General features: G+C 44.8%; 1 protein-coding gene across 5 annotated transcripts in view; it reads left to right on the top strand.

Moving 5' to 3' along the window:
- The first annotated feature begins 424 nt into the window (after positions 1-424).
- Positions 425-14,370, top strand: part of ralgapa2 (Ral GTPase activating protein catalytic subunit alpha 2) — an 88,470-nt gene continuing 74,524 nt past the window's right edge. For 3 of the 5 annotated variants that reach the window (XM_047013818.1, XM_047013834.1, XM_047013809.1), the window contains exon 1: positions 425-649. In XM_047013818.1, the coding sequence (XP_046869774.1) occupies positions 544-649 (106 nt within the window). In that variant the 5' untranslated portion in view covers positions 425-543. The remainder of the gene's footprint in view (positions 650-14,370) is intronic. The other 2 variants (XM_047013801.1, XM_047013826.1) reach the window with 1 other exon arrangement.

Below are 14,370 nucleotides of genomic sequence, written 5' to 3' on the forward strand. Positions count from 1 at the left end.
GTGAGTAGTAACTACATGATGTTGCAACAGACACAACATTGAATGAAGGAAGGAAATAACTGTAGCCTATTTACACATTGCCAGCCACACTATTCTAAAACAAAATGATTGACAGTATGGGTAATACATTACCCTAGGTTTGAATACCAGTGAATGCCTACAGAATAATCGGGGCGGTAAATTGCTCTTTTTATGTATTTCCACAAAGTAAAAGGTTTTATTTATTGCTTTAACCCCCGTAACACCATTTAGGTTTTATCTCAATATCAATATTGCTGTTCTATGCCGAGGAATACATATCCATACTTAATCCGAACCGGCATTCCAGACCCGGCTGCATGGGAAGCCAAAACGTGTTAACCCAACCTCACGAGCTGGGTTTCCGTGTTTACACACCCACGTAGGAGGAGGAGACTAGATTCAACGTATGTTTACCGAGCAAGCATAGAGCGGTAGTGAGAAAGTGACAGTGTAACATAGGAGGCACACTGTATGGTAAAGAAGGGGTAATTTTCATCTTTCAAGATTGCGTTTTACAGCGGAATGTTCACTCGAAGGGGCCATGGCGACGTCAAGAAATCAACACAGAAAGTTCTGGACCCAAAGAAGGATGTACTGACCCGACTAAAACACCTTCGGTCACTATTAGGTGAGTGAAATGTCACCGAGCTTTGATGCCGCACCGAGAACCCAGTGTTAGCCAGCTAGTTAGCTCGAGCTAGCTCGCTCTCGTGAGTCTCATCTCAATTGGAGCATTGCTGGTGCTTCTATCTTCCAGTTCTACCTCTGAACTAGCTTCCAGGCTTGCTGTCAGCTGTTCATGTTGGTGACCAAATGCATACATTAACGTAACATTTTGTTTACATTGTATGTTTAGCTATCTATCCGTGATTTAAGGAAAATCCATCCTTTGGGTCTCGGCGCTCTTCAGCACCAGTGTTTCGATTGGACGATATGCTTAAATCGCTTGCTAGCTAGTAGTAGCCGGCTGGATAACTGGCTACACGCTAGCTAGCTACCCAGACTGATTAGCCTGCCAGGGATGAAATTGATCCAGGACAGCGAGCTAGATGGCATTTTATTAGCAAGATATCCACTTTGTGCCAGCTAACAAAGTGTCTGGATTTCCTGTGAGATGTTGATTGTATGCCTAGTTATTTGTCTGCATTACCTGCCACATTAGCATGCAACTGCTCCTGTCATTAGGAACACCAAATAAAAGGAAGCTAACCTTCATCGAGCAGTAAGTGCAATTTAGTTCAGTTGCTTCGGAAGCAAAGGTTATTAAAGCAATTATATCCTTCCCTAATGTTCTACTTGACAGACTACAATGTGTACCTTACAGATGACCTCCTTGGTGTAGTGTATTCAGGCAAATGATGACAGGAGAAAAGGGCTATAATACAGAACCGTTTTGATATGGAAGTGGGATGACCAATTCTGCTTTGGACCGCATTGCCCACTTCTTTCCAGTGAATTTGGGAGAATCAATCTCTCAAACGTGTTTGAAGTAGTTCTCTAATTGTGGCCTCTCTTAACTTTAATTTGTGATTGTTAAGTAGTTAATGGAAATGGTTGCTTGGCAAATCAGTAATCATTTATGACTTATAAATCTTGTTTCTCTCAAGAAAATGTGCTTCTTCATTCATTTTCCGTTAACACAGATCTGCCATGGATGGAAGCATGCAAGGACCAGTCATTAACATTTTTCACCGCTATCATTACAGTTTCATGGACCCTCTAGGTAGCTCTTGGCAAAGCTGTGTAGAACAAAGATTACGACTAACTTCAGCCTCCACTTGCTGCATGCTGGCCTACAGAACACTGAAGGGACAACTCTGGTATAAGCTCCTGTGGTGATCCTTTATTGAACTACTGTCAGAAAAAAGAGAACACAAATCATTGTACAAGCTGTTTTAACAGTCCATGTAGATGCAGTTACACATTTAGATTCATATGGCAGTAGACTTGCCTAGCTTGGTGCTATTTTGTGCTACCACTACAAATTCAATGTCAAGAAGACTATTGCAATCAAGACAGAGGTTGAAGTTGAGCTTGGCCAGTGTACTTCTTGTTCTCGTGTGGTTAAAGATAAGGTTGCCCTGTTTGTCCAGTTGGCTGATGATTGGGCCATTACACTGCTATCCCCCCCCCAGCTACCTAACCTCCTACAGTGTTTTCATTAAACTAAGGATTTCCTCCTGTTGCTGTCTGGTTCCTGTGTGGAAAGAAGTTGCAATGAGTGATGGGGTGCTGCTGGACAGCACGGACACCAGGGATTGCGTTGGCCCTCTTTTATTGCTAACTGTTGTTTGGGTGGTCATAAATCATAGGCATATCGCTTGTGCCCCATTGACAAAAGGCCTAGACTGCAATGAGACACAGAAATGTCAGTGTGACATAAACATGTCACCTATTGTCCTTTGCATTTAAAAATGTATAATATATTAAATATGTTTAGACTTATCTTAGCACAATATCAATAAGTATTAGGTTCAGACTGTCTTAAGTTCTAACCTACTTGAAAAGGGCAAACTGCAGTCCAGGCTATTTTCAGAATAGCTCGTCTCTCTGTTGTTGCTTTTTCTGCTCAGTGAGCAGAACTGTGGGCTAGAGTGTGAGAGCTGCTGCATGTTAATTTGCTGGTCATGCCTGGCTAGACTTGGCTGAGTTTGTTAATTACAGGAGCCTGGTTGTACCACCTGATCACACACATCTCTCTCTCTCTCTCTCTCTCTCTCTCTCTCTCTCTCTCTCTCTCTCACTCACTCACTCACTCACTCACTCACTCACTCACTCACTCACTCACTCACTCACTCACTCACTCACTCACTCACTCACTCACTCACTCACTCACTCACTCACTCACTCTCTCACACACACACACACACACACCTGACTCGAGCAACACCACAATACTGTTCCCTTTGCCGTAGCCTTTTTTATTTTTGCATTCTCTGGATAAATAACAGCAATTATGAAAGCTAAGTCTATGAGTTTAAGAGATACATAATTTTGATAGCATGTAGGTAGGACTGAACTGTCTTTAAACAAGCTCCTGCACAAACAACAAAGGCATACAAAAAAAAATGCTGGCTTAGACTGAGACAGGATTTTTAGATCCTGTAAACAAGTTTGACTGACCCAAAACCTCCAGTGGCCTGCATGGGAACAATGGAAAACAAGTACCAAAGTACCAGTGTTTTTGGTGATAACAGTCAGGTGTGTGCAGTCAGGTGTGCTTTCCACGGTGGGGGGTGTAGCAATATGTGTGTGTGTGTGTGTGTGCAAGGCAGATAGCCAGAATAGAAGACAAGTGGGTGTTAGAGGTTGAGTAAGTGGGTGACTTCATCCTCTTCCCTATCTCTATGGGTTTGTTGTGAATGACAGAGTGACCAGGGTCATACTGGAGGGTTGCTGTTGTAAGGAGAAATCACAAGCTGAAGCAGCTCTGAGGATACAATGATTTCCACATCAGAAACCCACTCAAGGATTCCATTTTCCTGGTGGGTCCAGCTGAGATCTCTTGACATCTACCCCCCCATTCTTTCAAAACTTCAACCTCTTATCTTTTATCCAGCAATTCACTTTCTATCAACACTTGTCCACACTCTGTTTATCATACTGAATGTCAGCTTATCACTGCGGATGGTATGCTACATGCTGCTTTGAGGCTCAGGAGGGAATTTCACTCCTTCACACTTCTTTAATAGGCAACCGAGCCATTATAGTTGCTTCAAGAAAGGTTGAAGCAATTTTCGGAAATATAATGTAGGCTACTTGGCAGTTCAGTCCTTCCATGGTTAGTCTTTCTCTTGCTATTTGTCACTACGAAGGCCAGTTCATCAGGAAACTGAGCCATTCTATATTTCCATATAATTTCCATGTAGGCCTATGTCTAGTGGTTTGCTTTTTTGACGCGTATGATTGTTAAGGTTTATGGGGTGCACTCAGATTCTACTGTAAACAGAGCTCTCAAAAGACTCTCTGTTTTGGTAACAGAAAGCTTAGCCCCAGGGCACTTGGTTTTATCTAAATGCAGGCTTATTTTTTCTCAGGACAAGCTTTTCGTAAGCCTTGAATAAGGTAAGTCTTATAATTGGATATTTATAGCAATTAAATAATGCTCAATTTAAGAATGCTTTCTGAATAGTAACCTTGTTTGGTAAATGTTGTATAAATGTAAATGGATGGGTTATGTTGTGGTTGGTCTAATATTTAGGTCTGCTCCATGGACTGTAGGCTGGATGTTTGTGTGGAATGCATAGTTTTCCTGAAGGCATGAATGTTGGAGTTCCTGTCACTCCACAGAAAAAGATGGGTCAGGATTATGATTCGCTTTGCTTCAGTGACCTTGGAAACTAGCTAGCCTAACCAATGAAATCAATTGATGAAAAGCAATCCCATGCTTGTTCTGTCTCCTGCAGCAAACCATTGGGTTCAGTTATTTAGAAAATCATAAAGCCTATCTTCTCCCCTAGTGCTCTGCTTTTAACTAGCATTCTTCCTGTCATCTGTTTCTTTTATGGAGCTTGAAGAACTGGATTTGCTTCAAAAAACTGAAACATTTACAGTCAATGATAATCATCATTGTGTTTCTTCCCTCACATGTCTCGGCGCAGGTAGGTCTCTGTCATATCAAGTCCTTCGCCCACTGGTGGCCAGGGACCTGTGAGCTGCCAAACAGGTTAGCTAGCTGGGGGGAACAGCAGTGTAGCGGCCCAATCATCAGCCAACTGGACAAACAGGGCAACTTCATCTTTAACCACACACAAGGACAAGAAAAAAAGAGCATAGTGGCTAAGCTCAACTACAACCTCTGACTTGATTGCACTTTGGTTGTTATCAGGTTGATCAGCCTACTAGAGCTGCCCATTAAGATCTAAACTTATCATTACATTTCCATCACCCTGGTATGGTTATTCTTGGCTTCTTGTCGTTATTTACTGTTCTGTATCTCCTACCTACATTCTAAACCAAATCTTCACGTTTAAGCTATACCACCAGCATCACGATACAAAGGCAAAGAAAAATATGTTTTTAATATAGCAATAGACTATATGATTATTACTAATAAGCCCAATTCAATTGTTGGGAAGTGGTCTCAGGGTCAGTGTAGTCCTCTCCTATTCCTGCCATTGATGCAGCATGGGTGTGACTTCCCCAGAGCCAGTGGCAGTGCCAAGATAAGCCTTTGTCAGTGTAAAGGAACAGTGTGCCATGATATCCAAACAATTAGCATTACAAACAATAAACCATGATAAAACTTAGCAGATAGCTAGCACTCAGCCCCTCTCTGTTCGCTTACATTCACAGATCCCCCTTGCTCAGCATTAGGATGATTCTTCTCTGCAAGAAGACTAGGTCAGTGTGTCTGAAATCATTCAATGAAGTACTGTAGAAATCAACAATGTTGTCAACAGGTTTTTTTTCAAAGCAGGAAGTGATCCCCATTAGTTTACTGTCGTAACCCATTCCTGTAAACTACAATACTTCAATCAATAGTGACATATGGGTGTATCAATACATATCGTATGTGGCATGAAGGGCAGGCAGGCTGGACACTGTGATCAAAGCACGTCGTAGTCTAGGGGCAACACTTAAGACCATTTGCAAGTTTCCCCTTTGTGTACCTTGCAGTACACATCAGGCCTTTTAAATCATGTATGACCCGTGTCAGGAAAGTTTCTGGAAACTTCAAGAAAGGAGGCTTCCCTCTGATGGGCTGGAGCCTGGGAGGGAATCATGACCCGTCACTCACGCCATCTCTCTTCAGCAAGACAAAACCCTAAATGCAAAACGCATAAAATCTTTGCGAGGAATACACTGTCAAGCTCTGAACCAAGAATGTGGGTGAGCCAATAAAGTGTTGAAATGTGTTAAGACTAGACAGGTGTTTGAGAAGTAGGCAAGACTAAACTCACTTATGACCTTTCCTGTGTGAATATCTTTTCAGGCGAAAGGCTAGTTCAGTTGAGTCGAGAGACAGTTAAATGTTTCAGTGGCCTTTGATATATCTTCAGGATGAATCCTCAGGATATGCCACATATTTTTTGTCAAGTCTAGTCGGAATTCAAGGTTATTTTATGAAAATTTATCTTTGATAAAAGTCACATTTGTCAGCTTTCATTGATACCCAGACTTAGACGTGTAGGCCTACATAGTCTTGATAAAAATTCAACCATAAAAACAAAACTGATTTGCAACTTCTGCGTTCAAGCCTAAGCTGACAAGAAACAACATTGCACATTTCCGAGTGTGTTCTGGGCATAATGGACAATATTTAGGGTATTGTGTAACTTGCACAGTGCATGGCTGTCATCAGAACAAGTTTGTCAGGTCAGACTGGTTATTTATGAGGCAAGGTCAAAATCTAGCCTACATCATATCCCATGAGTATCCATGTAGATTTATTATTGTTCCCAGATCTGCTCAATTTCTCACCACCTTTGGTAATGTCTTACACATCGTTAGGGATCCTTCTAGCATGACTGATAATTATCTGTTTTGTTTGATTTAGTGTAAAGCCTGAATAAAATAAACCAGGCTACCTACTAATTACTTAGTCTTGCACCAGCTTCATTGTTGTCACTCTGTACACCTCTTGGGTTTTTGTGCGTCTCCACCTGTGTGGTAATGGCAAAGAATGAAAGGCTGGTCTCAGTTGGGGCTAGCTAGTGCTATGCTCGCAGCTTGACATCCCTGCTTAATTAGTGGAAGTATTTGAGGGCGACCTTAGGATGAAGAGTGGCAGTCTGCAGTTTATTGGCTTCCCAGTGCTAAGCTGCTAAGATTAGCTGCTGCCTGATCTGAGAGACAGAATTGGTGGAGGTCAGGCCACAGTCACGGCTACTGTGGATGGCACATCCACGTCACACATACTGAAAAAGTATGATTGTCGATAGGACCTTCATTTGCAGTGTAGGTTGAGTATGCCCAACACAGTCAAGGCTTTTTTGTTGACAAAATAACAAGCTTTGCCAGTGGCTATACTTAGTAGTAGTTAATCTCAATTCTGAAAAAAAACTAGTTATCATCAAAGCTTGTTGTCGTAATTAAACAAATCTAAATTAATCTTCTCTAAACAAAGCCTTAGAAATATAAGACCTATTTATAACATAATAAATAACCCTGAATGGGTGCGTGATTTACACCACATAGTAGCATGACATTCCCTGCAGTCTCCACACATTGTGGCTGTGTGAGTGTTAGTGTCTGCTAACAGTTCAGAGGAAGTGTGCTGTTATTTACAACAAGATGAGTAGACCCAATTCATGTTACTGTGAGTTACAGCCTGTGTTAGACCTCTGTTCACTCACATGCAGAGAAACACAACTCAGACCCATAGCTTTATCCTGACAGGCTTTTCATCACACACTGGTTCACTGCAAAGAGACGATGATGCATGGGCTGGGGGATGCTATCGATGTTCTCTACCTTCGGCAGTCGGTGTGACGATCTTAAATCATCCACGCAGTCAGCCAAGACGATCCCTTCCATCCAGAGCGATCAAAGGAAGTTAAACTGCGGCACTGCAGGTGGAGGGCTTTATCAACTGCCAATTCATCAGGGGACTCGATTGACCTGCCGATGATCGGAGCGCAGTGGACTGGCGTTAACCTCATGATAAGGGACAGTCATTTGGCCCAGTGTGTCTGGAATGATGACAGCTATGGCAGCTGCTAAGTTGTAGGTGTCCCTTCGTTGCCTCCTCTGGTGGTAGTGGTGGTGAGCTGCTGAGACGCTGTATGAAGGGCCTGATCATGAGGTAAGAACTACTACAGCAGGTTCACCCAATACAGCAGGAATCAACAGATTCATTAGTAAATCACAAAAGAATTACCCATTTGAATGACACAACACCTCTCCAGGGAAGTGAAATGGCATCATGTGACCTGAAGCAGCCCAGTCCCTCCCCTCCCCCTCCTTTCCTGCAGCTGGTTGCCATGGATTTATCATTAACCTTCTCTTAGCATGGTCAGAAGTCATCTCTCCTCTACATGAGCTGTAGAGAGCTGACTGGCTGGATCAATGACTGTCTAACTGAAGTTTTAAATCCGTAGTTTTTTTCTGGTTCTTGGTACTCTGTTTTGAAATAGCTCGGCAGGCATCAGTGGCAAGATTAGGATTGATGAGCAGTTTGCAAACCCCAGGTGGTTGGGATCAGAGGAAGCGGAAAAGGGGTCCTAGTGTGCAGCAAACTCCCTGTTCTAGGCAATTGCAAAAAACTCACACAGTGAACACAGTGTTCTCGCTCTCTTGCTCTCTCTCTTTTGCACAGCCTACACACACGCACACAAATACACAGGCAGTCCCAAGGTGCCTTTAACTGAGAGAAAGTGACGGCGGCCCAATTGAACAGTCCTGGCTAGTGACACGCTGCCTCTCTACCTGCCTCCCTCAACTTTCTCTTTCATCTCCCTTTGGCCTCGGGCCTAGAAAACACAGTAAACAAAATGTGCAGCGTTTTCCCCAAAAAGTTGTCAGAACTGATATTATCTGTCTCTATCCCTTATTACCAGTCCCACAGTGTGTGAGCATTAGGGTGAAGTTACCTTGCATTCGTCCTGACAGCCTACACAAAAACTGCCTCCCACTGCAACTCTTGACTTCAGTTAAGTTGCCCAAAGGGCCTTATTAAAAACGTCCCTATGAAAGATTTACTTTGAGGATTTTACATTGCATGAGCATAAACTTTGTCAAATGCAACAATCACACACAGCTCCCTGATTGACTCGCATTTACTCTTTGTATGTCCATTTGATTTGTGTGGTACTCGTGTTGAGTAGTTATCTTCACTGAAATTAGTGTGCTGACTAAGTTTTGCCATTGTTTTCGTCAAATAAATAAACAATGGATTTGCGTCTTCTGTGCCAACAGTATCTCTCTTTCTGTTAACATTACTTTGTTATGACATCCTACACATCTGCAGAACCACTGCTAGCTAGTCAGCTAGCCTGGAGCTAATGCTAACAAGAGTCTGCCTGATTAGCCTGCCCTCATGCATGAGCATAACTGACATGGCACATCATTACTGACTAGCTCTACCCAGTGTGAAGGTGGCAGACATTTAGCTTAGTTCCCCCAGGGTATAAAGGCCGCTTGACACACGTTTGTACAGTAAATAGGACAAGTTTCTGACAAAACTAAGTGAAGTGTGCCAGGTCAGGAACTGTGACAGCCTGTTGATCTGGACGTTTGGTTTTGACTGTGCAAATATGCCATAGGCTTTAGATGCCTGGAGGGTGACCTTCACCCATTCAACATGGTGGACAAACCTAAGACACACACACACACCATGGCAGAACACTCTAACACTGCTTGCTAAGCAAACTCAGTTTAGCACAAGGCCAATTCATTTGACAAAACAAGCAGCTTGGTAACAGCTAGCTAGCCTAGTCTGAACAAGGCATACATTCCGTTTTTCATTCAGAGTATTAGGCTATGGTTGATTCAGGCCAAAAGGCACATTGTTACATTTCTTGCTGGTTGTCTATATTAGTGGTAGTCAAAAGGAAGCACATGTTAACTCCATGACTCCAGAGGTCACACAGATGTAGAGGGGTCGGCCAAGCTGACGTGATGTCAGCTGACACAACGAGACCTCCGTGTCAGCCTGGAAGGGAGGTCGAAGAATCACCCCACAAAGAAATATCCCGTCTGACGTTTTTAGGAGATCGTTTTCCTACATTATCCCAGAAAGAGAAATATGGTGGGAATGAAAGGCAGCTCCAAGGATCTGTCTTGAGATGATGTTGTTATGAACACTCGGTGTTTTCCTTTCCTGAGAAGCTCGCCCTGAATATTTCATATGGCCATCAGCTCTGTCTGGCTGCTGGTGATTACTTTCCAGCTGGTTTTTCCCACAAGGGGGGGTGGCGGGGGGGGGGGGGGCAGCTGCAGCTGCTCTTCTTTGACAGTTATTCTGGAAACACCTTCTCGATCACACCAAGCTGTCACACTTCGCTCTATGATCTCAGAGAGTCCGTCTCTGTTCTGAACTCAGGGAAAATGGGCTGCATAGTGACTCTTAATAGGACTTTAATGGACACTTAACGATATTGCTGTGGATTATCTTGCTTTAATGTAGGCCCACTGGGCATCAGGCTAGCACAATGCCAGGTCCCATTGACTTGAAGTGGTGGATTAGGGTTTGCCAGAGTGGTATTACTAACACATTGCAATAGCAATTGACCCTCAGGTCCACACGTTGTTGAACTTGGCCAGCCTCTCTTACCACTCAAACACCCCCCTCCTTCCTGTCTCCTCTGAGTTGAGGGAGAGAGTAGCTGTTGTGTGTGTGTGTGTGTGTGTGTGTGGGAATTGGATCATTGAGCGTTGGCACTCTCATACACACCGCCACAAACAGACCTCTCTGAAAACACAGTGCAGCACTATCACAGTCGACAGTTCCTCCCGCTCCAGTCAACAATGAAAAACATGCCAGATTTCCTCAGCAATAACATGGCTTGTGTGCGTGTGTGAAGATGTCATTCTCAACGGCTGGTGTTTGGTGATTCACCCTCCGGTTGTGTTCCTCCGGGCGGGCAGAAGAAGGGTGTTCTACAGGATACAGTGTCATGCCCTGCATTCCTCAGTCCTGCACAACAGGTTCTGTGTCCGTGGGCCAGGCCACCTGAGAACTGAGGGGTCCATTGAGCCATTTCCCACAAGGTTTAGCCTAGCCCACTTACAGAGCCTTGAAGCCCAATTTGAGGCCCGACTACGGTAACTAAAGCTGCCCCAAAGCTATGGCTTGAATTCAGTAGGCTAGGCTAAATCAAATGCCAGCATACAGCACACAGGTCAACAACACAGTTAAACCCAATGGTCCAAATCGTTTTCACCAGCCTCCCTCTCCTGTTCGATTTCCACTCCCTTTCAGACACCCATGTATTTCTTTTTTCCCTGAAGCGTCCTCCCTCCATCGCTCCGTCATGCTCCACAGCCTGGCTGGAGGAATGAGAGCAGATGGAGGCCAGTGAGTCTGGAGGGTGGGGAAAGCAGGATGACAGGTTCAGATGGCTCGTTGACGTTGATGACGGCAAACAGAACTGATCCATCATACGCAGACACTCTCATGAACACACCTGTCATATCAGATATCTCACAAGACAAGAGAGGCATCAACATAGTGTTTTTAGATGACAGATTGACAGGCATATGGTAATTGGTAAATTCCCACTTTGGTTGACTGCTGGTTGACTTGTTGGACCACACAATCCTCTCTTTAAAACACCCCACAAGATTTCTTTCCAGTTACAAAACAAATAAATAATTGGCTGTATTACAGGAATATGGAGGGGAAGTGGAAGTGGGAATTGATAGCCTTGCTATCTCTAAGCACACCAGTGTGCACATACACACACTTCTGTGGAAGTTTTCACTCAGTTCTCTGTTTCCCCCCCACCCCACACACACACACATCCACACACACACATATACGCACACATACACTACAGTCCCTTATGCACACACATTCCTGACCCTTCTGAGCCCTCCGGATTCCCTCTTTCCTTGAGGATGTAGCTGCTGCTGGACTCTGTTCTCTTTTCTCCTGCCCTCCCCTGTTCTCTCCTGCCCTCCCCTGTTCTCTCCTGTTCTCTCCTGCCCTCCCCTGTTCTCTCCTGCCCTCCCCTGTTCTCTCCTGCCCTCTCCTGCCCTCCCCTGTTCTCTCCTGTTCTCTCCTGCCCTCCCCTGTTCTCTCCTGCCCTCCCCTGTTCTCTCCTGCCCTCCCCTGTTCTCTCCTGCCCTCCCCTGTTCTCTCCTGCACTCCCCTGTTCTCTCCTGCCCTCCCCTGTTCTGTTCTGTCCTTTCCTCTCCTGTTCCCTACTGTTCTCTCCTATTCTCATTATCTCTCCTCGCTTGTCCTCGGCCTGCCCTCTCTCCCTTCTCCTCCTCTCCTCTCCTGTGTCTCCTCCCTGGGCTGGCCCAGAACTGCTGATGAGTCAACATGTTTTCCTGAGTGAGCGGCATGCGGGCAGGAAGAGCTCCAACACAATGAGCTCTGCTGAAAAGTTGACCATGTGAGGTGCTGAGATAAGAGCCTCGCCCGGGCACCAGACCCCTCGTCCCCCTCCTCCCCCTCCTCCCCTCCCTCTCTCCTCCTCCTGTGGTACTGTCCTACTGGCCCCCACCGGCCTTCAGTGGCCCCTAGACCGACAGCCTCCCTTACCGACAGTTTAGCCCTGTGTTCAGTGGGCAGGGCAGAACTTGTATGGAGATTGTCTTCGTCCCTGCTCAGAAACCATTGAATATTCACCTCCAGTTACTTAGCTAGGTGTGGCGCTTTTGAGTCTATCCCTCTGTGCACTGCTTAATAGCTCAGTTTTGGAAATTCTTTATGCCAGTATTGTTGGTAGATTTATGAAGCATACTACCATTTTGGCCATTGTTGGTTAAATGTTTGAACATTGTCTTGCGTTCCCTGTTGTGTGTGTGTGTTGACTGCAGACTATTTGTCGTTTGGCTCACAAAGATGATGAGGTTCACATTGACAGGCAGAGTGTGTGTGAAGTGGGAATTGAAGAGATGTGATTGGTTGAGAGACTGGCTAAACCCTCTCTCCAGCACAAGCGAGCTTGCAGCAAGGCAGATACTATCAAGAGGTGTGAAGCAAAGGAGAATTTAATGAAGTGTTACCTCCTTTGGGAACTGGAGACAAGAGAGACAGGATAAGAGTGTGGGGAGAGACGAGAGTGTTTGTGTGTGTGTATTTATAAGTAGGTGTATATGTGTGTGAGTAAGTGGGAGGTTATTGTGTGGTTGTGGTTTTGTTTGTTTGTGTCGGGGAGGGGGGGGGGGGGGGGTTGATTGTGTTTTTGTGGGGTTGGGCATGCAGAGAAACAGAGATGAACTGCTCCATCCAGAGATCCAGCCAGGTGTAATGCTTGGTGTTGCTATGTTGAGCAGTGGAGTAGAAACGTGTTACAAGGTGACACGCCACACACACACACGCACTGAAAAGTCAATATTTGGTGTTGGAGCTTAAAAGGCCATTATGCACTCACTCTGACGCTAGGCTGGGTTGAAATTGGTTGGTTGGCTAGTTGGTTCACTAAAGTGTCCTCAAGGGCCCACGCCTCTCACAGAGAGACAATGAGAGGGAGAGTCTAGAGACAGACAGGCAGCCAGCCAGCCAGAGACCACGGAGGTTCAAGCCTATAAAACATTAGCTACCATTACAAATCATTCATGTATGTAGTTGAATCATTCGGTCCAAGTGCTGACGTTAGCCAGTAAACCTATGCCTGAGAGGGTATTATGTCAGTTTGGGTGTTTAATAGGGTATGAAGAGAATTTACCCCAGTATTTGACCCCTTTAATCCAGCACTATTAAGGGGATTTTCTGCTTGAGTTGGTCAACTTTCTGTTAAGGAGACTAATCTTTGTTTGGGAGCTTAAAGCCATGTTGTGATGTTCAGTAACATGTTGTTGTTTTTTTCCTTCCTTCATAGTTTTTGTACTCATGGAGTTTTTGGACATAGTCTAACCAGTAGGACTGCCCAGGCTGTAATCCCTTACTCTCATTCAGTAGTTGAAACCTGTTGTGGTTGTATTTAGTTTATTTTATTCCCAAAAGTCCAGTCGTATTGTTAATACATCAAGGGTGTTTCCCCTTGTTCACTGGCAATACAAATCTTCCCTCCATTCTCTAGGGAGTAGCTCTGTTGCTGTTCTGGACTCATGGAGAGGAGTTCTGCAGCAGGAAGGATCTCCTGTAGCTCACTAGCTACCTCGTCTTTATATTTAGCATCAGGCTGCTTTGCATACAGGTCATTTTCCCCCGCTGCGTCTTTCAGAAGCTTCTGTAGATGAATCCTGTGATAGCTCTTCATTATTCAATATTCCAATCAGAGCCCTAACACAGTTACCCCGGGAACAAAAGCAGTTACGGCCCAGTGTGGACTGTCTCTGTCAGGGGGCATCATGATTGAAGGCCAGACCCATTCAATTGGGGAAGCTCAAATATGATATCAGAGGGGTCGTGGCCATCTTTCTTCATTGTGTGTGCTTGATTCGCGGGCCAAACATAAATCATTGCTGCGCCATTGTCACACACGGGACACGCTTACAAATGCCAGCACTCCCCCTGAGCCATTTAGCTAGCTCGCTAGCCTGGCTGTGTTTGGGAGGCATCCAATTTGGCGGGGGATCTGGGGAATATTGGCGGGAGGAGGGAGTGGGGGGTCCACAACAGAAGGTAAGCCTTAATTGCTCAATTGGCATGCCAAGCACCCTCCCGGTCTGATGGTTATTCAGGCTAGATTTTACCCGTGTATATGGAGGTTAACTGAGTACTGATAATCACAATGATAATAATACGATAGTCTACTCTACATTGAACCAGTTCACAAATGATGTCTGTTC

The sequence above is a fragment of the Hypomesus transpacificus genome, chromosome 3 (assembly GCF_021917145.1).
Source record: "Hypomesus transpacificus isolate Combined female chromosome 3, fHypTra1, whole genome shotgun sequence".
NCBI lineage: Eukaryota > Metazoa > Chordata > Actinopteri > Osmeriformes > Osmeridae > Hypomesus > Hypomesus transpacificus.